This window comes from Python bivittatus, unplaced genomic scaffold (genome assembly GCF_059951505.1).
Source record: "Python bivittatus isolate LINGU-HERP-01145 unplaced genomic scaffold, Pbiv_v1 ctg000790_np1212, whole genome shotgun sequence".
Lineage (NCBI taxonomy): Eukaryota > Metazoa > Chordata > Lepidosauria > Squamata > Pythonidae > Python > Python bivittatus.
Genome location: NW_028277110.1, coordinates 1,923,351 through 1,946,438, shown reverse-complemented (window position 1 = coordinate 1,946,438; position 23,088 = coordinate 1,923,351). Strand labels below are relative to the sequence as shown.

General features: G+C 42.3%; 2 protein-coding genes across 4 annotated transcripts in view; both read left to right on the top strand.

Annotated features, from left to right (window-relative positions):
- LOC103049978 (phosphatidylinositol-binding clathrin assembly protein-like) overlaps positions 1-9,659 on the top strand; it is a 43,147-nt gene extending 33,488 nt beyond the window's left edge. Inside the window, exons 18-20 of the mRNA XM_088129239.1 lie at positions 595-651; positions 2,583-2,690; positions 4,559-9,659. Coding sequence (XP_087985365.1) covers positions 595-651; positions 2,583-2,690; positions 4,559-4,573 — 180 coding nt within the window. The 3' untranslated portion in view covers positions 4,574-9,659. The remainder of the gene's footprint in view (positions 1-594; positions 652-2,582; positions 2,691-4,558) is intronic.
- Positions 9,660-14,793: 5,134 nt separating this feature from the next.
- VBP1 (VHL binding protein 1) lies at positions 14,794-22,118 on the top strand. 3 transcript variants are annotated; one of them, XM_088129241.1, is made up of 6 exons: positions 14,794-14,950; positions 17,119-17,243; positions 19,235-19,301; positions 19,667-19,765; positions 20,541-20,679; positions 21,139-22,118. In XM_088129241.1, the coding sequence occupies exons 1-6, from the start codon at positions 14,840-14,842 to the stop codon at positions 21,207-21,209; spliced, it is 612 nt and encodes a 203-aa protein (XP_087985367.1). In that variant the 5' UTR covers positions 14,794-14,839; the 3' UTR covers positions 21,210-22,118. The 3 variants fall into 3 exon arrangements, with proteins under 3 accessions (XP_087985367.1, XP_087985368.1, XP_007431221.1); XM_088129242.1 differs by having other exon boundaries at positions 14,815-14,950; positions 17,123-17,243; XM_007431159.4 differs by lacking the exon at positions 14,794-14,950 and adding an exon at positions 14,978-15,567.
- Positions 22,119-23,088: the final 970 nt, after the last annotated feature.

The window sequence follows — 23,088 nt, the reverse complement described above, 5'->3', positions numbered from 1 at the left end:
AAAAGATGGCAAGCGTGATTAAGCAAGGGCTCTCCCTCTCCCTCACCGAAGACGTGGTTGAAGAGCCCATTGTCGTGGCTCTTCTAAACAACAGTAGAATGGACTTCCTTGTGAAAATCACTCTAGTTTTGTTACCTTGCCATTTCCAATAATTTTATGTCCTTGGTCTTTTTTGGTATGCTAGAATGGAGTTCCTTTTCCTGGCTGTGTAAATTTTATTATGCTATGAGCCCCTGCTTCAAGTCAGTCTTGACCCTGACCCTAACTCTGGCAACTACACAGACAAGTTTTCTAGGCAACATTTTCAGATGTGGTTTGCCATTGCCTTCTTCCTATGGCTGGGAGAGAGTGATGGGCCTAAGGTCACCCAGTTGGCTTTGGTTGCCTAAAACAGGATTAGAACTCAGGTCTCTGCGCTCCTACTCCAGCACCTTAATCCACTCCTACTTCAGCATCTTAATTATTAGACCAAACCGGTTCTCATGAGCTTTTTACTATTCTGCAAAATACGTCTTTTAAATAGTTTGATTGGTGTTTTCAAAAAAGGTAACAGTCAAATATTACACGCAGATTCTTTTTATTCTTCCATCAAAGGTACCTGCTCCAGTAACCTACCCAGTAAATACACCTCAAGTGCCTGTGTATGGAATGGTAAGTTATTCACGGTGGATAGGTTTATCCCTCTATGGTAGAGATACTCTGTTTTTAATTCCGTATCGCTTCAGTATTGATTTACTTCATCAGGTTTGAAAAGGTTCAGCAGCCCTGCAGTAGACTAGCTTTCCCCAAATGTGTTGGGAAAGTAGTTTTCAGAATCCTCCAGTTGCACTCCCAGCACATCTGGAGGATGTGCAGATGGAGCAAGCCTTCAAACCCTTGCTCAAGCAGTTTCATCTTGACCCCAACCAAATTTGAATCAAGGTGCAGTGTAAAGTTCTACCCGTAGTTCCATCATAGAGAGGATCTTCCATAGGGTCTTCTGGAGTAGGCAGCCATAACAAATATCATGAATTTAATTTAACTTAACTTAACTTAAATTCTTTTTTACTACATGTCTTCCCCCCTCCCCCCAGGTTTTAATATCTGTGATTTTCTAGTCTTAACATGTTCACGTTGTGTAGCATCTGCTTACTCAGGAAGCTTATGCAAGAGTCACGATTTTTATATTAAGCACATGCCATGTTTGAACAATAAATTGGCATAATAGGAAACTAACATATGTTCTGTGGTGGGATTTTTCTCCTTTATGCAATAATGTTAGGACTGTGCACATTTCAGACATTATTCAGCAGACATGCTTTGGGCCTTGCATAAGTGCAGCATCATTCCTAAATGAGAAACAAGAAATAATAAATGCTTCCTGTCTATCCCATAATAATCCAAGCAAAGCTAATGATTAAGCTCAGGGTGGCATCGAATTTTGAGAGTATAAATAATTGGATGGAGTTCAACACTGTTGAGCCATGTTGACTACTCATCAGTCCTGGCTGAAGCCTAGGTATATAGATTTATTCATTTATTTAATTTGTATGGGTGCCCGTCTCAACAAGTGACTCTGGGCAGCAAACGGTCTTATAATAAACTAAAAACAAATCCCATCACAAACACAAAGATTAAAATATTTAGCAGCCGAAGAAGATGTCACAGTTGACAGTTGCTGGCACATCCAGGAGGCCGGACCCATCACACCACTGCCAGGAGGGTTGGGGCCACCCTGATCTCTGGAGGGAGAATATTCCATAGGCAGGTGCTGGGGCAGAAAAGGCATGCCTCCTGGGCCCTGCCAACTGGCATTCCTTGGCCAACAGGACCCGGAGCATTCTCATCCTCCTGGACTGGACTGGATGAGTAGAAACAACTGGGAAGAGACATTCCCTCGTGTAACCCAAGCCATGAAGAGCTTTCAAGGTGACAGCCAGCACCTTGAATTGCACCCAGAAGCACACTGGCGACCAATGCAGCTCACGGAGTAGTGGTATGACATGTGCTGAGTAACCAACACCATTTTCTACCCATGCAGCTGCATTCTGCACCAGCTGAAACTTCCAAATGCTGTTCGAGGGCATTATGGGATACAAACAACACAGCTAAATAATTCTGGGTACTAAGGAGAATTCAGCCAGGACCGACAGGTGGTCAGCATGACTACATTAGGAATATGAGTATGCCCCCGATCTAGTTTTTCAAGTAAACTTACTAAAATACAATTTTGATTCTACCTTATTAGACTCAGAAAAGGGAGGTAAACACATTAAGTGTGATGCCTGCTAGAGTTTGGCACCTCTGTCCTTAGGGCAGCTCGTAAGAAGAGTTGCTAATTTTTCCTTGTGCAGTGACGGCCTGCTAAGGGTGCCATCTTTAGTGAATGCAAATGTAGCATCTGTTCCAGTAGTTGTTCAAAGATGGCCCGTCCTTTGGGAAACCTTGTGGCGTCTCCTGAATGGGAGAGACTGCCGTACGCTCTTGTACGGTTCACATTTGTGGCAGCAGGGGATGAATTACATTGCGATCTTTGGGAGGTGAGTTATTTTCAAGCTGAGAGAGCAGCGAGTGGCGTTATTCATTCTTCTTTCTATATTCAGGTACCTACTCAGATCGGAACTGCCCCTATTATGGCACCTCAGCCTATGATTTATACCCAGACAGGTCTAAGGCCAAACAATCCTTTTGCACCTATCTCTGGAACACAGGTTTGTTTTTTCCTGAATGAGAATGTGGATGTTAAAATGTTCTGTATCTTGCCACAACCCCCTCAATGTTCTGCTGAATTGGTCCTTAGCTCATTCTTTAGCTTACATTCCATTTTTTGGAAAGATTGGAAATCATACGTGTTAGCGCTTCAGGCATAATCGATCCTTGCCATTATTATTTATAGAGAGAGATTTATTTTATGGACTGGTGCCATAGACTGCTAGAGTCAGTAAAGACTCTGAGCAGTTTATAAAACCCTCTCTGTGAAGAGGATTAAAAAACAATACATCAGTACAATTACAATCATAATAAACTTTGCACCAAAGAAATAAACATCAAACACGTACTATAGTAGAGGGCATCATTCTTCACAGTAATTCCACACCCAAGCCCCTTTGGGGTAGCTAAGTTTCCCTCCCTGTTAAGAGGGAAATAGTCTGATCTTGGGCATGCCGCGCCAAGGAATTAGGGCATGACTGCGGAAGCTCATCTCTGAAGTCGCTGCAGATGAAACAGATCGTTCGTATTTTTTCCATGTTTCATGTACCAGCTTAGCATTCGTTTTGATGTAAGTGAATCTATTTTTAGATTATGTATTAAAATGGAGCATGGGTTTTTCAAGGAAAGAGTAATCTTCTAAGCAAGAAGTGTATATTTCAGGTTAATCAAATCATCTTCAAATTAAACTGATTTGAATGTCTTGCTTAAGAGATCTAATTAATTTTATTGCTAAAAAATTGAGTGCTTCTTCCAGAAACTGTTTCTTTCAACAGTTTCGTTGCCTTAAGTTAGATTCCCATGGTGACATGATCTACATAGTACACACAAAATCAAGTGTGAGATAGCTCCTTGCTTCGTAAACAGTCTAAAATGGTAAAATCCAGAAGACAGCGATATGGGCAAGACTGCAGAGAAAGTGAGAGAGATGAACTGCGAAAAGGTGTTTATGGAAGAATACATGCAAATTTGGGGTAGTTAGGAAGCAGCTAACTGTAACCACTGCCCAGTTAAGATCAAGATCAAATCGTCATGGGACCACAGTGGGGGAAAAAAAAGAGACTCATATAAAGGATGCTAGGAATAGAGCTCCAAGCGTAAGAACCATCAAGGGACAATAGTAAATTTGTTTCAGAATAGGCCATGTTAGGGCATTGGGTGAGATTATGAGTGGATTTATAAAAGCAGTGCAAAGAAGAGGAAAAAGGAACAGACAAACTCTTAAGATCCCAGGAGAACCCTGACACACAGAGAGAAAAACAGCAACAACAACTGAAAGGTCTCTCCTGCCTTTCACGAAGTAGAGATATCAAACAGATGATAGGTCGAAGCCAGCTTCTAGCTGGTTTGCTGTTATATAGTACAGATTGTGGAGAGTTGGGTGAAGAGCCAAAAGAAAACAAGAGATGGTAGGGATGAACAAAACACTTCTAAGGTCCTGGAAGCAAAAAATGGAAAGGGAGGTACATGATTAGTAATATGAGTAGAATAACAATGTAGAAATTAGATGGGAAAAATAGAAGAAGGCATTGGGTTGTGATAGATCCTGCAGTTGGCCTACAGGCTTGTTTTTCCAAGACTTGGCAGATGAATACTTCCCTCACCACCACCGCCCTTTGGCTTAGGAGAGGTTTTCAGGATGAATCATATACGTTTATGAAAGTGACCATTTAAATTTAAAAAAGTTGTTCTGGCCTTTTTCAGCAGTGGGCATATCATCAGCTGGTTGTGCTAAGAACTCTTGCAAGGGCAAAACCAGTCAATCATTTGCTTCTCTCATTTATCTCAGCTTTCTGATTTTCCGAAACTCCTCAGTAGCTTGAGTATACTTGTGAATAGCTTTAATTTGGCTTTGTTTCTTACGTTACAGATTCAGTTTATGTAGATCTGCCAAAACAACAAGACTCTTTGACAACCAAATATTGGTAGAAAGAAGATGAAACCTTCAGACTGCAGCCTTTGCCAGAGCTCATACTTGCTCCGCATATATTATAAAATTACTTTTAATTGCTGTGCTTTAGATTCTTTTTATAACAGTCCCTATGGTCTGAAATCATGTTTGGGTTTGGATGGTGTTAAGACTGTTTTCCATGAGAAGGTGAAGTATTTTGAAGCTAAAGGTCATCCAGGTTCGAACAGAATATCCTACCTTTTTGCTTTTAAAGACAAGCTTACTTAGGAATCCTTAGAAGGATTTCCTTTTAATTGTGAGCCTGTAATAAGCAAGCGGACAGCCTCATACTTCTATTTATTTTCTCCCTGAACTCGGTGGCTGATGTAATCATGGGCACTACAAAGCAAAGCTGAGCAATAAACCTTTTAGATACTCTGAAGGAGCACCCAAAACAATAAGTACTCTGACAGGACTAAATCTGGCATTACAAGAAAAGATGGTGTCTTGGGAAACCAGGCTGTTTCTCCTCACATTAGGCTGGCTTCTAATTCATGGATTTTATACTGTGAGTTTTCAAATGCTGTGAATCAACTTTAATTACATTGGCCATTAATGTTCATTTAATTGGCCATTAATGGAAAACTAGTTAATTGGCATTGAAGCAGAGGGTTGCTTGGCTAAGCAGCAGAGCTCCACTTGGGCCCTGTGGGGGGGAAATAGTGTATTACAGAGCAACGTGTGCAGTTCTAGTGTGAATGGCAGCAGGTGCGAGGCCTTACACAGGTAGTAGGGTTGTCTCTGACTCTAGTGAGAGTTGCCTACTATCCTGGGAAAAACAGTAAACGGTCACCCAGAAGCCGTAAGTCTGGAAGGTGGCTTGCCCTCATGAGGGCATCAGCATTTTTCTTTGTGGTTCATCACGTACCGTGGTGCACTTTAAGAACTGGAAAGGCGTGTTTCTGAATGCTCCATTCATGGTGTAGCCCAGTTTTTGCCGAGAAGGGAGCAAAGGAAAAAGTGCCCGTAACTATGTAAGGTAACTTTTTTTAGGGGAAAGAAGTGTAAATATGTGTAAACCTTTAAGGACAGAATTTCTCCAGAATTGCAGGATTTTTTTTCCCTTTCTCTTTCTGACACATCCAGAACACGAATATTTACTGCTTAAAGACAGATAGCTCAAAATTCCTTTTGTATTGAAAAGCTCAAACTATTATCCCTGAAAATATGTGAGATGTTATTTGCAGTTTAGGAGAGAGAATGTAATGTGATAATACAGCCTGATGGTCCATGATTTTCAGCTCTCCCCCAAAAGTGGTGGTGGTGATGATAACAATAATAAGGATACATTGAACAGTACTATAGGATTTGACACAACCTGTTCAGGATGTATTATCAGGGGAAACTGCAAGAAATTTGGATTTAAAATCCCTTTTTAAAGTCAGAGAAGAGTTCTAAGTAATGGAAGGGTTGACTCTTATATCACTGCCGTGTTCTGGTGTCGAGCCCGTTACCACAGCAATAACAGGACAAAGGCTATCCAGTAGTGCCAGTGTGGCTCTTCTCCCATAAAATCTGCCCCTTTTTGTCAGATATTCTTCAGATATGGCATTTGATCTCGTTCTTTCAAGCATTTGCCAAATTGTGGGTTTTGTTCTTAGGGGAGGGATTTAACAGCAACTGCAACAAAAAAACCATTTTTGCAGATCAGAATGTCAGATTCAGAAAACAATTTTTTCCCCTCTCTACGTGTCTTTTGTGTTTGTTAATATTGTGCCAAGAATGTAAAAAAAAAAAATGCCTGCTTCAAAAAGGATATACTTGTTTTGTCAAGCGAAACATGATTTTTTAAAGAAAATCATTTTTTTACATACGTGTTTGCAGTTTGTAACCACTAACTTTGTATGGATTAAATGTGCAAGTGGAAAAAATGTTTTAGACCAAATCTTCGACATGTACTGGCAAAGACGTAAACTGGATGCATGTAATTAAATGTGGAAAGTGAATTTTCAAGGGCTTTTGGCTTTAATGTATTCTCCAGGTGTGCCCCAAACCAGTATTTATTTGGCCCTTTATAAGCTGGAGGAGTTTATTTGTGGGGCTTGTTTGAATTGATATTTTCATGCATTAATTTAACTAATCCTCATTTAGGATTGCATAATCTCGCTTCCCACCAATTTTCACTCTTTCAATCCAGTTTAGACCAGTACATGTGTTTTAAATAACATAGGTTTTATAATAAATTAAAAATATTTTATCACAGACATTGTGACCATGTGAGGTTTAACACCGTAATATAAGCGGCAAGCTTTTTAACCCCCAGAGATTATTTTCTAATCCTTGAGTTTTAACTATGCTTAATTTATTACATTTACTGGCTGCAACCTTATAGCAGGGAATGTCTTGCAATATCCATCTCATCTGAGGGAGAGAGCAACTTTAGCTCTCCAGATGAAAGTATGTCCTTATGTTATTGCTTGATACAATATTATATACTAATCATTGATTTTATTGTAATTATAATTCATAATAATAACCACAATGCCATTGCAACATACTGATGTATAAAATTTCTAATATTTACAAATTCTTCCTTCTATTCAATGTCCAGTACAGTCCGTAAAAATAGACTTTAACTGTAACTTCTCTGTAGCTTAAGTTATTTGCGGCTCAGCCACTCTGCACAACTTTCTGTGCCTGCAAAATCCTTAACCAGTTCACACACAACCCGTAACAACCTTTTTCTCAGAAGGTACGCATAAGATTTTATTCTTCTTACACCTTTCCGCGATGAACTTCTAAATAAACGTGATGTCCAGCTGACCCTGCAAACAACACAGTCCTTAAGCTACAATTGATAACACGACACTGTGTTTTTGCGCATTTGAATGGTGTGATTTCTTTCAGGATTTCATCCCATCTTTAACAGGTTTAATTTGAGGCTTCTATTTTTATCATATCCAAGTGCTGGATGTGATAATATTTTAGCTGTTTGTAGACAATAAGCACTTTTGCTTTTATTCAGTCAAGGTGTGGTTTCTGAACCGCAGCTGTCCCTAGTCGTGTATCAGCTGTAAATATTAGCAGTGAAATTGGAAGGAATCTCTAGTATGTAGTTCTCTGGGTGATGTTTAAATAATAATGCTTAGTTACCAGACCTTTAATTAGACAAGGTGGGAGTTGTCTGTATCTCCTGACCAGCCACTGTGTCCTGGAATTCCCTCCCATCAAGCTGGCACAAGAGAGACAGCGGAGAAAGTGGCGTCAGGGCACAACGGCCTTGCTGGTAGTGCTTGGGATTGAACGGAATAGCTGACTCTCCAGGAGAGGAATTGCCTCCGTAGAGCAGTTTGGCAGAAGTACGCCTGCACTGAAAAACTGGAACCTTCCTGTCTTCCCGAAGGTGGGCGCAGCATTGCAGTTCCTTGCTGCAAGATCTTTTTTTTTTTTAAAGACAGTAGACCTGGGTAAGTGGTCTGTGTTAATTTTATTGGAAGTGTTTTTGGACCTGCTGCAGTTGGAATTTCCTGCCTTCATGCCAGAAATTACCATTGTACAGGCAACTGTACCATTTTCAACTTCCAGTTGGCTAAAGGTTGTTTACAGTGATATTAGTGTTGTTATAGTTGAATGGTCTTGACATGTTGGACAGTAAGTGTATATGTTGTGCATACTTAACAGTCCCCTCTCCCTGATTTTATATATTTATTTATAGATTGAGATGAACCTCATAGAATGTTATCAGCCGTATCCCAGCTAAATCCAGGAATGCGCCAATCTAAGACTTCAGCACGTGAACGAAGACTGTAACATACCTGACTTGACGTGCATTAGGTTATGATGAGGGCTGTACAGGCCTTCAGAAATTATTCCCAAAAGGTGCTTCGGAGTGTGTGGAGAGTGCAAATGCAACACCGGGCTGCAACTCTGTAGAGCAGTTGTGTCTGCAGGGTTGTGTGGTGGCTCTCTGCTCACGGCCCCAGGAAAAGATGCTACTGCTTTAAAGAGGTGCCAGTAGATGCCATCTTTGTGTTCCTGTGTGCTCCACAGCAATGCAATACATAAAAATGAATGAATGAACAAAAATTTAAGGAGAAAAATCATGTTCAGAATTGGCACCTGCTGATCCGGTGTTGAACACTTCCTTGTAAATACACTGGCGATACTAAGGAAGATTAAGACAATTTCTAATTCATAAATGTAATATTTCATCCATTAATATTTGCATTGCAAAATGCTTCTAGTTCTGGAATGTTTGCTATTAGAGAGATAACATTTCCTTTTATAACGTTCTTCTTAAACCAGTGGTGAATTTTTTAAGATTTCCATTTTTTAAAGAAATGAATCCAAAATAAGATGAATTTATCTGTTTTATGCCACCCATTAGCACTGGTCTAACAATGTAGTTGAATATTTACTGGGAAATTGGTCCAGTTAAGTTCAGCAGGACTTGTTTCCAAGCAATCTCAGTCTGCAATTGGCATGTCCTGGGTTTAGCTGTCAATACTGCTTTTATGATTTGCCAAAATTAGGATAGCAGAACAAGATGAATTTCTGCAGATATTCAGAGATAACATTTATCAAGAGAAAAGGAGTTCTGCATGTTGCAAATACATACACTAATAAGGCCTTTTATGTCAACATCAGTTTCTGTTTCCCCCTTACGATACTAACAAAGGGATTTGGGTTTTATTTTTTCAAAGAGAAGCAGGATGGATCTGAAGGTGGCAAGAGGCCTGTTTGGAACCTTTGCACAGCAGCAGCTCCTCACAGAGCTGTCAGGGGGACAGGGAGACCACTGGCTGGCTTCTAGGAAGTCGAGTGAGATTCTAGCAGAAAATGCTCTTGGGCGCCCTAGCGGGTTATTTTAGGACCACGTACAACGGCAGCATCTCTCTCTGTCCTTCATAGGAAGCAGGGTGCGTAGGGGGGAGTCATATTCAATCTTAAAAAGCATCCAAAAGTGGGGCGAGCTAACGTGCTCTCTCCCTGTGGCCTCCCCTCCCCATGGGCCATCTTCTAAATACCTCTTCCCACCCCCACCCCCCCGAGTCGTTGAAATGAACTTGGTGCAGAGAAACATACTCCAGCTGGTGAACTGCCCAATGCTAACCCTTTGGAGCAAAGTCCTGCAGAATTCCTGATTGGCGTACAGCATGTTGGCGTCATAGTCAAACTGCACTTCCCATCCCAATGTGGCTGGCTGCCACTCTTCTGCCTAGCTGGCCCTAAGAAAATGGGGGTGGGGGGAGCTAGATCGTCATACTTGAAAAAGTCTGTTCTAAATTTAAGGTTCCTTTTTCTAAATACACATTTTACGAAGAACAATAAATATTTTTAGTCCTTTGTATATAGTAAGTACCATTTTTTAAAGGCAAGAAATACTTGGGGTGGTAAAATGTTATCTTTGACTTTAAAATTGAATACAGGGTGTACAGGATCTGGTTTTGTTTTGCTTTTTTGGTTCGGTTTGCTCCTTTTTTATGTGTGGTTTGGGAAAGTTGGGGTATCAGTTTTTGAGTAGAATGCACTGTGGATCAGTGCTTTTATTTGTACATGAAAGGGAATCCTCTTTTCCTCAAGTAGCCTACATTTTGAAGATAACACTGAAATGCTGTGTGTACTGCTCACTTATTTCCATTCTAAAGATTCTATTTTTGAGTAAGGGAAATTGTACATGTTTTCACTGCAGTTGCTAGAAAATGCTTAGAAATAGAAAGGTTGCTTTTGACTCTGGTGTACTTTGACTTCTTGATTGTCAGGTACCAATTGAAAAACGTGTTGTGTCACTCGTTTCCTCTATGGCTGTCTGATGCTCATTTTAAATATTGTAATAACTGGTGCAGTTCCTCTTCTCCCCTCGTCCCAGCCTTTCACAGAAGTTTCTGTAGTGTTCTCCAAAACTGATAAGTCTTTGGATGTAATTGTATTCCTGTATCAAACAGTTGTAGGATTAGAGGGGTAGAAAGGTGCTGAATGTCTTCACCTTTTTCTTCTAATTGGCACTTTCATTGTATTATTGCTGAATCTCCCCCTCGTTCTGGATAGAGAGACTACCTGTTTGCAGGATGAGTCTTTTGTTATACCTGTGTTCAGAGTTGGCAGAATAAATCATCCATTATATTTGAAGCTTTTATTGAAAGGGCAATTGAAATTGTATGATGACTCTGAAATATAAACGATATTACAATTTTGTACTCAGATTTCTTTTTCCAGGGTGTCTTTTTCTGTTTTGCTGTTAAAGCCATAGAAGGCTTGCAGTTTAGCTAGGCTTTAAAGCAGATTTTAGACCAGGTATAGAGTTGGACCCAGACTAAAGTAGTGGCATTTGAATCCTGGTGGAAAAAGTTGTGATGTGATTCCCCTTTAAATAAGTCAGAGCAAAGTGAAAGTGGCTGTCTTGATCTAACTCACCATGCTGAATTAGTGGGGCGCACATACCCATCAGCAAGCTTGTCGTGGGGAGCCTTTGAATAGCCTTCAAGATGATGTTACTTCCCAGCACCCCTTACTGTGACTCATATTGATGGGGGCTGCTGGGAGCTACAGTTGAGCAAGATCTGAAAATTCCCACCTCAGGGACGCTGTGCAGGGGCAGCGTCAGCCTTTGCTGCTTTATCTGGCAGATGACATTGTGTTCTTGAGCATCTTCATCTTAGATGTTTAACTGGCAGAGTGGGAAGGCCAAATTTTCCTGTTTTCATTTTTAAACAATGTCAGATATTAATTATGGATTAATTGTGGATCAAGATTTTTAATTCACCTGCCCTAACCTGCCCCACATGCACTGCTGAAGAAAACTTTCTTCCGTGCCAAAAGGTGAAGAGCCCTTAAGTCACGCTGAGCTCCTGGAGATTACATAGACATGTCCGTGCAGTTTTGGCAACGTTATGGAAGTGGTTTGCCACTGCCTAATTTGGGGGTGTTGTTGTTTTTAAACTTTCTATCTAGTTTACAGCTTGAGGGTTTCTAGTTGATTTCCATCCAAGTACTAATTAGGTCTGACCCTGATTAGGGTTTGTTTGTTTGTTTTAGTTCAGCTAAGATTGGCTAGGTATTGCATCTGCTGTGAAACACCCACATTTGCCAATATCATCAGAGGCTGTTTTTTTCTCCCCGTACAAATAGCAGTGTTTAGAAAAGGGTTATAACTTCTTCTCCATCCACTGTGGCCCTAAATTCCCCTCCCCTTTTTTTTCTTTTAGAAGCACATAAAAAGCAACTGCACATTTCTCACGGTGTCTAGCTCTTAGGGCTTTTTTGTCTTCAGTCGAAGAGCGGCTTAACCGCAAATCTGAGCAAAGTAAATCCCACAGTGGTAGCAGGTTGAGAACACCTCCTGTGCTCGACTTAGTGCCAGACTGCCCACCTGCAAAGTAGAATCGGCACAGCCAAGGGAAGAATTTCGCTTGTCAGTTCTGTCAGGGAGCTTGGTGAGTCAACAGCATGCGTCCAATAATGGTGGAAGCAGTAGGGTCAGTTGTGGCAAACATTCAGTTGTCAGTGTTGTACCACTAATTCTACTTAACCTGTGAACCCAATTTTACAAAGTGCGTATCTGCACCACTAGTACAAGTACTTTGGTTGGGACAAACCCTGTTCTGGAAATAAAGGTAATGGTGCATTTTAAGTAAAGCCTGCCATTCTGTGAGGTCTCCTTGCCACCCCACAGCCCTTGTCTATAGGAAGCCAGCTATATTCAGAAAAATATCCAGCTGTTGAAGTGGTTGAATCCAAATACTGTAGGTGGAAAGCCTTGTAAGATTTTTTCCTTTTTGTTCTCCGAAATGCATATTTTTAAAATTCAAGGGCCAGCAGTAGTTGCCATATTACTTGGATGACAGATGACAAAATCTTTGAATGTTGCCTGAATATCATGTCGCCAAATAACAAAACGTTCAGCTATAGAATAGAAACATGAGGTTATTCAGACAAATTTCTCTCATTCGCTAACTGAAGTTATTGTGAACTTCATACAGTAGCTCTAGTGAAAACCACTTGAACCATTAGTTGTAAATTGCAATTTACCAGGATTGATATTTGTATCTAGATCTTATTTGAAGTAATTGTAAGCCTATAATTAAATCCAAGTACGACTGAAATTCCAAGATGTTTGTGTCAATAAGGCATTATTGAAGGAATGTAGCCTTTGTTTTGGAAATGCTTAATGAATTTCTGCAAAAATGTTTGTATTTTTTTCATATTTGAAATGCTTTTCTAAGTTGACATTTTTGTTCAACATTTGAAATGTAATTAAGTATATCGTGATTTTCTGTATGAACTTCTCAAAATATGTATTTTGCCCGGCTCATGTTAGATTGCAAAGGAGTTGGAGAGCGGATCTAGCCGTGAAAAAAAATTTCAGTCCCTGACCACCCACCCTCCCCAATATTTTTCTGAAATATTTTGTTTGCCATGATAACACTCTGAAGATTCTGGCGCTAACTGGCTTGACAGCATATAAAACAAGGAACTGGTTGAGACTGTTGTATAGACTCCATTTTGTTAATGAAACAGGTTTTGGAAATAAACTTTGGCACAAAGTATTTTGGCTCTGTGTTTCCTATTCAGTCAATGATAATTCTTAACGTTGCACAATCGAAATATTGGTTAGCCAGCTGCGGAGTGCCTACAGTACTACAGCTATTGAACAGGAAGGCTTTTTGAAAAAGAGAAGAACGCCTTGCCTTAGAAGGCCCAATCCTGTTATTCCATGATAAACCTGTAGCAGAAGACCATGCCTTGCAGCCCAACTTCCTGAAATGGTTTCAAAGGAGTGGGCAGACAGTGACTACTTTGGGGCTTGTACTAGTTTTCAGAAAGTAATAACTCAGCTCTTCTAGTTTTTACTAAGATAACCGGCCTGCAGTTTGTCCCATGTGCTGCCTTACGTGGTGGGAGTGGTAGTCCAGCCAATCCAGATGATGCCCCATTCAGGTAACCCGAAGGGCCTGGCGTACGTGCCGAACAAAGCAGATTCTGCCTCCCATCGTTGTGTTATCTGCACGTGCTGAAGGGCTTTCTGGAGCTCAGCGTCTAAAACATGATGTGCCATCAAGTTGTGTCAGTCTATCCCCAACTGGTTCTTTCAAGTCTTCCAAAGGTGCACCCATCGCCACCATAACTCGAGTCCCTCCCCCTTGCTGCTGCTGGTCCTCCTCTCTTCTCTCCTTCCACCTTTCCCAGCATTAGAGCCTTCTGCAGAGAGCTCAGTCTTCAGAATTAGAGGATGGGAAACAAGGAAAACAGGAAGCAGGGGTCCAAAAGAAGCGAACTAGTTATTTTAGAGAGAGCCCTTTGGCCAAGGATGCGGGGGGCGCACACTTAGTAATTTGGGAACCAAGGCTCCGTTGACAAGCGATGCTGCAAACTGAATGCAGGGATATGCCTTTGGGCAGCAAACCGGTTTTTTTCCTTGAGTGTTTTGGGGGAAAGGGGTTGATTTCACGTCTGTTTTGGGACTCCCTGTATGTCTTTCCCTGTTTCCCACCACGAAATGTTCGCATCTGTTTGGGAAATTTCGGCCCGCGGCCTTCGGGGCTACAAAGGATCTGCTGGGTGGCTGCAGCAGGCACGAGAGCGCTGCCCCCCCCCGGGGTCCCTCGGCAAGGTGCAACCGCAGTTCGTAGCTTGTCCGCGCCTCGCTGCTGCGACCTGTGTCCCTAAAGCTCCCCGAAGTCGTCCTCCGTATCCGGGGAGCAGCGACCGCAGCCACGCCAGGCGGCGCCCCTCCGCAGCTCGGTGCGCTTGTGGAGGACACGCCGAGGATGCCGGGCCGCCCGCGTCGCCGCAACAGCAGGACGAGGACGAGGACGAGGACGGGGGGGGTCCGTTTTTGCACTTGCGAATCCTTCGCTCTGAGCCGAGACTGCCACGGGGGGAGAAATGGCAACCTCCTCTTCCCGGCCGGCGCACGCCAGGGAGCTCTCGCCACTGTGCCCTGAGCCAGGTGTGCCTCCACGCAACTCCTACTTGCCACAAACCAGGCCACTCCGGCTTGTTCAAGAGGCCACCATCCAAGCAAACCAGCTTCGCAGCCCGGCCGCCGCCTGTCGCAGAAGCCCCGTGCAGCAGCGGCCCGTCCCCAAAGAGCGATCCCCGGGGGGCGGGCCGCGCGCGCCTCCTTAGCCAATGGGAGCGTCAGGACCCGCCTCGATTATGACACCTGGCGACGCCCCCTCGGCCCGCCTTTGGCCCCAGCGCGCATGCGGGCGCGGGCGTGACGGCGCGCGCCAGCCGCGGTTGCCTTCCCTCCCCAAGATGGCGGCGGCCGCCGGCGGCGAGGCGGTTTGTGGCGACGGCCCGGCGAGCGGCACCAGCGGCGGCGGGGGCAAGAGGCAGCACCTGGGCATCCCTGAGGCCGTCTTCGTCGTAAGCGAGGGGGCGGGGAAGGGCTCGGCGAAGCGGCGGGACGCGGGCGAGGGCGCCCAGCGGAGGAGGCGGCGGCGGCGGCGGCGCTCCAACCGCCCGCCCTCCCCTGCGCATGCGCGCTCCGTTTCTGTCAGGGGCGGTTGAAGCCTTTGGGCCCGCGCGGCCGGGCGTCGGAGGTAGACTGCCCGCCTCCATGGAGGCTCCACTCCGGCCGGTGTCGGTGAGGCTGCTCGGGGGCCGCCCTGCCCCGTTTGCTCCTGGGTGGAAAGGGCCGAAGCGGCGGCCTTTCCGGAGCGCATGCGGGTGGTGATTCCCGCAGCTCTGGCTGGGGATTCTGGGCGCTGTAGTCCGTGGGAGCTGCTGAAGGGCGCCTGTTTGGGAAAGATCCTGTTTCTTGGGAAAGACGTGTGTGTGTGGGGGGGTCTGCTGCCTTATTCACGGGTATGCTGCTCTCGAACGTGGAGGCTCTATTCTGTTCAGAGCCGCCACGGTTAACAGCTTCCAGTAGATGAGCTGGCCCAGGTGCTTCTTGAGATCCAGGGCATCTGCTGCACCAGGCATCTGGCCGGTCTCTTCCCGGTGTTTCCCATCATCTCCTGGGGGAGCATCACCGGCAGGTAATGCTGGAAATGAATCCTCCCTCCCGTCCCCTGGAGCTTAGTTTTCCTATGTGGTTTTGGTACCGTGTGGTGCAGCTATGGGACCAAAGCGGTGTGGTGCTAAAAGGGGATGGAGAAACTGGTGGAGGGCGAGGCTGTCAATGGCCCGGTCGGAGAGGCAGTCGAGAGGCAGTTGGGTGAGATGGTCAAAGGCACCAGGCTAGAAATTGGGAGACTGTGAGTTCCAGTCCTGCCTTAGGCACAAAGCCAGCTGGGTGACCTTGGGCCAGTTGCTCTCTCTAAGCTCTAGGAAGAAGGCAGGGGCAAAACACTTCCGAAAACGTTGCCAAAAAAACTGCAGGGGCTTGTCCAGGCAGTCACCAGGAGTCAACAGTGACTTGAAGGCAACAAGAGCCAGTTTGGTGTGGTGGTTAAAGGCACCAGGGTAGAAACGGGGAAACTCTGAGTTCCAGTCCTGCCTTAGGTATGAAGCCAGTTGGGGGACCTTGGGCCAGTCACTCTCTCCTAGCCTTAGGAAGAGGGTAGTGTGACAAGCAACAGCAAGCCACCTCCATTACAGAGCCAGCTTGGTGTCATGGTTAAGGGCACCAGACTGGACTTCATGAGTTCTAGTCCGGCGTTAGACGCAAAGCTAGCCGGTTGGCTGTGGGTCAATCGCTTTCAACCCAGGAAGAAGAAGGCAAGGGCAAAACGCTTCTGGAAACCTTGCCAAGAAAACTGCAGGGACTCATCCAGGCAGCTGCCAGGAGTCAAGACTGACTCAACAGCACCAAAAACAAACAACAAAATGGCAGGATTCATGTCAATACCTGATGCTGAAGGACTGGATCTGGATGGATCTATTGCATCTCTGGTTTTAAGCTCCTCAGAGGCATCTGTGCCACTGCTGTGAGAACAGAATTTGATTTGGCAGAGCAATTCTTGGGTGTAAGAGTCTTTCTCCTTTAATACAGAGGCTACTTCCTTGGCTGTAACTCACTCATCTGCCATCCCTCCTAAAATGCGCTAGAGGTGGTGTGCAGGGTCTCTTCCTTTGGCTGCCTGGTTCCTCACCCACCCAGTTTTCTTAAAAAACAAAAACCCTCTGTGAGATAGGCTAAGTAGGAGGATAATGATCAATCCAAGATTTCCAACCAATTTTGTAATCAGAGAGTTGAATCTAGGCTAATATTCTGTTATGTTGTAATGCTCTTGGTTTGGACCGGCCTGGGAAGACAGGAAACCTTCTGGAAGAAGCTTGGGGCAAGCCACTTCTGCGTAGTTCCCTAGGAAAGAACTTGGATAGGTCTGTATAATTTCCAGGAGTTGAGTTCAACTCTTTACATTTGTTTCTCCTCCACCAGCTAACCAGAGAGACAAAGTGAACAAGCAGGTGAAATGATGGTGATGAGCAGATCCAAGAGAATCTCAGTGGTGGGCCAATTGTCCATTTTTGCGAGTACCTCCTGCCAGGATTTGAAAAGGGCAAACTGACAAGATATTGGTTCATCAGCTCTGACTTTGAGTTTTGGGAATTGCCACTTAACATATATGTATTCTTACTTTAAGGAAGATGTAGATTCTTTCATGAAACAGCCAGGAAATGAGACCGCAGATGTAGTGCTTAAGAAGTTGGATGAACAGTATCAGAAATATAAATTTATGGAGCTTAACCTTGCCCAGAAGAAAAGAAGGTGGGTATTTTTGCAATATCTCTTAAAAGGGCTGTTCTAAAGTTTTGGACCCATCTCCCCCAAGCATAATGTGGTGCAAATTATTTGGTTGAACTTTTAAGACATTTATTTCTTTTCAGTAATATTTGCCTACAAGTTCTGCATTAACTTCATTCCTTTTTGCAGTAAAAGGGAACTGATATAACAATGCTTTTTAAAAAAAATTAATCTTAGTAAAACATCAACAGCTTTCTATCCCATTTCGTTTGAGAAGGAAGGGCAGCAACGGATAAAATTGTTGAGCAGTTGGCTATGCTGATGATTTTGGTATATAACTCCCCTCATCCCTGACTATTAATCACACTGGCTAAGGAAGATTGGAATTCTAATTCAACATTGTGAACCACAGCATCCCACTATGGAGACTCTGTTTTGTTGTTGTTTATTAACATGGTCAGTGCTACCATTCTGCCTATCAACTGAGAACTCAGATTATTCCTGAATACTGTAATAGTATGGTTGTGGCTGCAGTGCCTCTGGAAGGAGTAAATGAGCTATCCTCAAAGTTTTCTATGTCATATCTTCATAATAGCATTGCTTCAATATGAAAGGTTATAGGATTTGAATGTAAATATGAAATCCAAGAAATAATCCAAAGATAAGCAAACTTTTATTTGGGAGAGTATTATCCTGCCCTTTTTTTCCCCCAGGAGTTCAAGGCAATAGCCATAGTACTCCCACCTTTATTCCCACAGCAATAATGCTGTAACATAGTTTGGGCTGAGAGCTCGTGTATGACCCAGGGAGATTCCATGGCTGTGGATTTTGACTTAGGCCTCCCCAGACCTAGTCTAACCCCCTAACTGCTATGCCACACTGGTGTGCTCTGATTTAGAGACATTCATGTAGTGGAAAACAATGAAGAATTCATAGGAGGATCCCCATAGCTTCCCAAAATTCCTGCTTCTCAAATCCAGATGTCCACATCTCTCATATATAGCAGAAAAGCTGAGCTGGGTTGGACCAAAAGTCCATGTAGCGCCATCTCCTGTTTTCAGCTGTGGCCAGTCAGATGATCTTATGGTCCAACATTATGTATGTGAAAAGGGGAAAAACCTCTCTACTTTCTGTATCATACCTCTTTATAGCAACTAAAATATTATATAAGCTTTAATACATAATCTGTGCCCTCTACAGGAAGTCTGCGAATCATCATACCCATCTAGGTGATGGTGTCTGCAACTAGCTTCATGCTTATTAATTTCCAAACCATTCATGAGGGCATATCTATAAGTTGTAAGTCATGAAATACATTTGAGAATATAGGAAGAAATTACATAAAATCCACTAAAGCGTTTATTCTACCACAAGTAGAGCTTTTGATGCTTGTTTAGACTGGTAATGGGGAACACCGAAAATTATATTAGAAAAACATGCAGTATCAGCTCCATGGTGGATAAGCTTACAGAAGGTCCTTGTTCTTCTATTTAAAATGCACATGTCACATTTATATCTGAAGGGAGCGCTTTCCTTTTTATGTGTGTGATGAGTCTTTGTGCACGGTCATAACTGTGTGTGCAAGTAACTTATTTGTGACTCATAAAAGGCTATTTTCTTTCCGAGAGAAAGTTTGATATCCACTGTCTCGCTTATTGTCAGCCCCACTAGGTAGACCAGACCAGGAAATCAATTCCACAGAAGGCTAAAACTACTTTTATTGAGATTGGCTCTAATAACAGACTCTTGCAAGTCTTGTTCTGAACCTCCTCATCCTTCTTATAGTTCAGTGAATTAGGGAGGTTGTTTGCCTGAGTCATTTCTGAATGTTATCTCATTCTGGACTTAAAAAATGCTTCAGCCTCTTTTGCCTAGGTAACAGTTGCTGTATACCTCTGTCAGGGTCATCTTCCTCACTTTCTACACTTTTGATATGAATCAAATTAAAATGTTGAATGCTTTTTCAAAATAAACAATGATAAAAATAATATTTTAAATCTATGTTTTATTTACAGGTTAAAAAATCAAATTCCTGAAATTAAGCAGACATTAGAGATCTTAAAACACATGCAAAAGAAAAAGGTAAGTAATGTTCACTCTATTTATAGATGGATACAAAAAATATTCTTGTCATAGGTTGTATGAAAACTCTTCATTGTCATGGGTAATACACTTCTTTTGAGTAATATAATTGATCTGAGCTAATACCTTTTGAAATATGGTATCGTTTTCCATGTCATATTGAAAAATGAAATATAATTCAATCGCTCTAAGTCATATATTCCTAGATATATTCATTGAAATATCTATCTTGTACACATTACTACATCATTAATTATAACAAACAGGTTAGCCTTGGATCTTAAATATTTTCATGGCTATAGAAAATTAAAAGTACTGTATATATTACTGCTGTGATTATGTTGGTTTATCTATCCTTTTCAAAGGAATCTACAAATCTGATGGAAACCAGATTCTTATTGGCAGATAATCTCTACTGTAAAGCATCAGTTCCTCCTACAGATAAAGTTTGTCTCTGGTTAGGGGTGAGTAATTTGTAGAAAGTGAAGCACCTCTTCTGATGCTGAATTTATTGTAGCCCTGAATATGGTTGTAACATATTGGGAATTTCCTAGTAAAATTTAATGAAACGTATTTGGTTATGTGGCAGGGCTCTCTGTCTCTTAAGGATTAGTTATTGTGAATCTCAAGAATACCTAAGCCATTTCCAAGTGAGCCCACTAATGTCGTTTTAGTAGACTTACTTCAGGTGCTGACATCAAACTTTCCTTTGAAGTTTGAAAGTGAACTGTGGAAATGAACTCTTCCTTCTTTTTTATCATTTTTCTATTTATTATATCCAAAATAGCAAACTATGATGTGTGCTTCTCTTCCACAGCTTCCTTGTAAAGCATTGTTTGCCAGCTTTGAAATCATGGCTAAACAGAGAATTATATCCTGAAGCAAAGTATGAGTTAAGAATTGAAGTTGCTGGTCAGTAGCTCGATTCTGATCCTCCATGGCACAGTTTGGAGATCACTCGTGTCCATTACATTTGCAATTTTCATCATTATGTAATGTGTTAGGTGTCGGGTTTCTGGTTCCACAGGTACTTGCTGTGTAACTGGTATGGTATTAAGTCCAGCACCACAGAAGGAGAGGGATGGGCAAGCTGCCTTTAGTCCCATTACCTGCCCCTACCTTATACCTAGAGCTGATGTGAGTCGAAGGTCAGCATCTTCCAGATGGTGGCTGAACTTAAACTCTACCATGATTTCAAGAAATCATAAAAACATCTTCTAACTTAAATGCTGTCCTTAGGCCAATGTTATGCTGGAATATGATATTGATGAAGCCCAGGCACTGCTAGAAAAAAATCTTACCACAGCTACAAGAAACCTTGAGTCTCTAGAAGAAGATTTGGATTTCCTTAGAGATCAGTTTACAACTACAGAAGTCAGTATCCTTTCTGAGGTTCAAATGTTAGGGTTGAATAGTCTCTTCCGTGTACCTCTGCTTGTTCATTGACCTCTTTTGCGCTCAACTACTTTTGGAAAGCACTAGGTGTCAAGGAATTGCAATTCCAACAGTGGGAGTCAGAGCGTTGTATTTCTACTGCATATTTCAGCCAAGGTGGACTCTCAGAGCAAGGTACCATCAAGGAGCAGTGGAAAAGCCTCCTTAAAGTTTCTTTGTTATCAGCCTTCCTCAGTCTGTCTTTGCTGGCTATGGAATTTTGGGAGTTTCTAATCCATCTAGAGGGCATTGGGTTGGGGAAGTGAGCTTTCCTATTCCCAAAGCACCATTGAGGAGCTCTTTATAGTCAGAAAGAAACCTGTCTGAGCGTCAGCAAAGCAGGAAAGTGCAAGAATGACCACATCTGCTTTCAAACCATACCTTCCTTAATCTCCGTCTGCAGATATGGCCAGAGTTTATAATTGGGATGTAAAGCGAAGAAACAAGGATGACCCTTCCAAGAACACAGCATAGTTCTGCTAGTTTTAAATATGGTTTTGATTTTTGAAGTATTTACTTATTTTTAAAACACCTTCCGGTTCAGCCTTTGATGGACTGAGTTTAATTTAATCTCTTTGGTTGTTAACATAATGGTGAGCATCTTCTTTTTTTAAAAAAAAGCAAATTTTATTTGGTCCCGTGCATGCTTCATGCAATTGACTTGTTGGAAAAGGAGCCACAACAGTATGTAGTGAAGAAGCCCCTCAGTAGAGTCTCTGGGATTTGAGAGTGGGTCACTTTGCAGGCAGTGCTCTTTGGTCCATAGGATCGATGAGAGATCCACAGAATATAGTGTGGGGAAAGATGTACAGCTGAAGTGATAGGGAATTGAAAACATTGTTGTGTTTTTGGCAACTGACCCCTTTAATCTCACCCTCCAGACGTTCTCTGTTTAATTCTGTTCTGAAGAATGGCTCATCTTGGTACTTCGAAAGATCATAATTGGCCTTTGAAGGGTTAAATAATAAAACGCTGCATCCTGTTTGTGGTCTTAGTCAGTTCTGTGTATACATAAATATCAGCTCATCCCGATTTTTCAAACTGGGGGCAGCCAGAAGCTAATATTTTGCTGCATTTTATTGGCCCGCTGACCATTCCTTCTGTTTGGTCCAGATGTCTTAATGCTTGCAAAGACACTTGCTGCAACCTCTGTGAAACATGAACGGTGTATTGCAGCTCAGCTTCATTTGTTGTCAGGTTGAATGTTATTCCCATGTTGCTTATTAAGGAAGCCTTGCAAAAGCGTTGCCTTGACACCTTCCTTTCTTTGAAGCACACCTGATGGCCGAATTAGCACCATAACTAGCTGCTCAGGTTTCACTTCACCATTCAGTACAGATGTTAACTGGCTTCTAGTTTCATGTAATAAACAATATCTGTAAAGTTTTGTACTATTATTTCATTACATTAAAATAGTGAAACGTAAAATGCGCTTAGATTTCTAAAATGTTTGTTGTTATAGTAGTGAAGAGGGAGACCAATAGTAGAAGGTGGGAGCATTAGGTATGTACGCTGCCTTGAGTTGACAAAAAATAAAGGCAGGATAAATCAAATAAATAAAGAGCACACAGATACGTTCAGGAATGGAGCCTCAAGCTGTTGCGTCCTTAAGATGTCAAAGAGTATATTTGTGTTTCACCAAAAGAGGAACCAAAAGAAAGATATTCTGTTTAGTTTAGACAGGGCAGGAGCAAAAGGAAGCAATGCTTTTGATGATGAAAAACTCAGAAGTTAACATTCTTATGTTGCCAAAAAGCTATTTTGTTGAATAAACCTGTAACTTCCCAGTTGTTTTGTTATTAAAAAGCTAGGGATTTCTTCACAGTAATCCCAAAGTGAATATATAATTCAGTTAAAATTAACAACACTTAATAAAAAACACAATTTATTATTTTAAATATTAATTGTATAAAACTTTAAAAAACATTGAAAACTAATAATGCCTTTTGCAGTGTGGTGAAATCAAATGCGCACGTGCTGATGCAGATTTGTAGCCTTTTTTTTTCCCAATAAAAATTGACTCAGCACTGAAGTGAGCTGGACACAGGCAGGTATTGAAGCAAATTCTGGGAATTAAGTCTCAATCCATTATTCTACTGGAGAGGCGCTGCTGTCTTTTCCATGTCTTCTATCACATCCTTTTCTCTTCTTCCAAGGGAGAAAGGAAAAGTGATTTTTCCAATGGTATTAATGTTCGAAAAACTTGCAGGTTACTGAAATAACAAGCTGAAGAAACTAATCCATATTCTGGTTGCCCTCCAAATGTGTTCAGTTCTTATAACCTCCTAGGCAGCTTAGCTAAAGACCTTGCACGAGATCAGCCCAACCCATCGAGACAGCAGGGCGGAGAAGG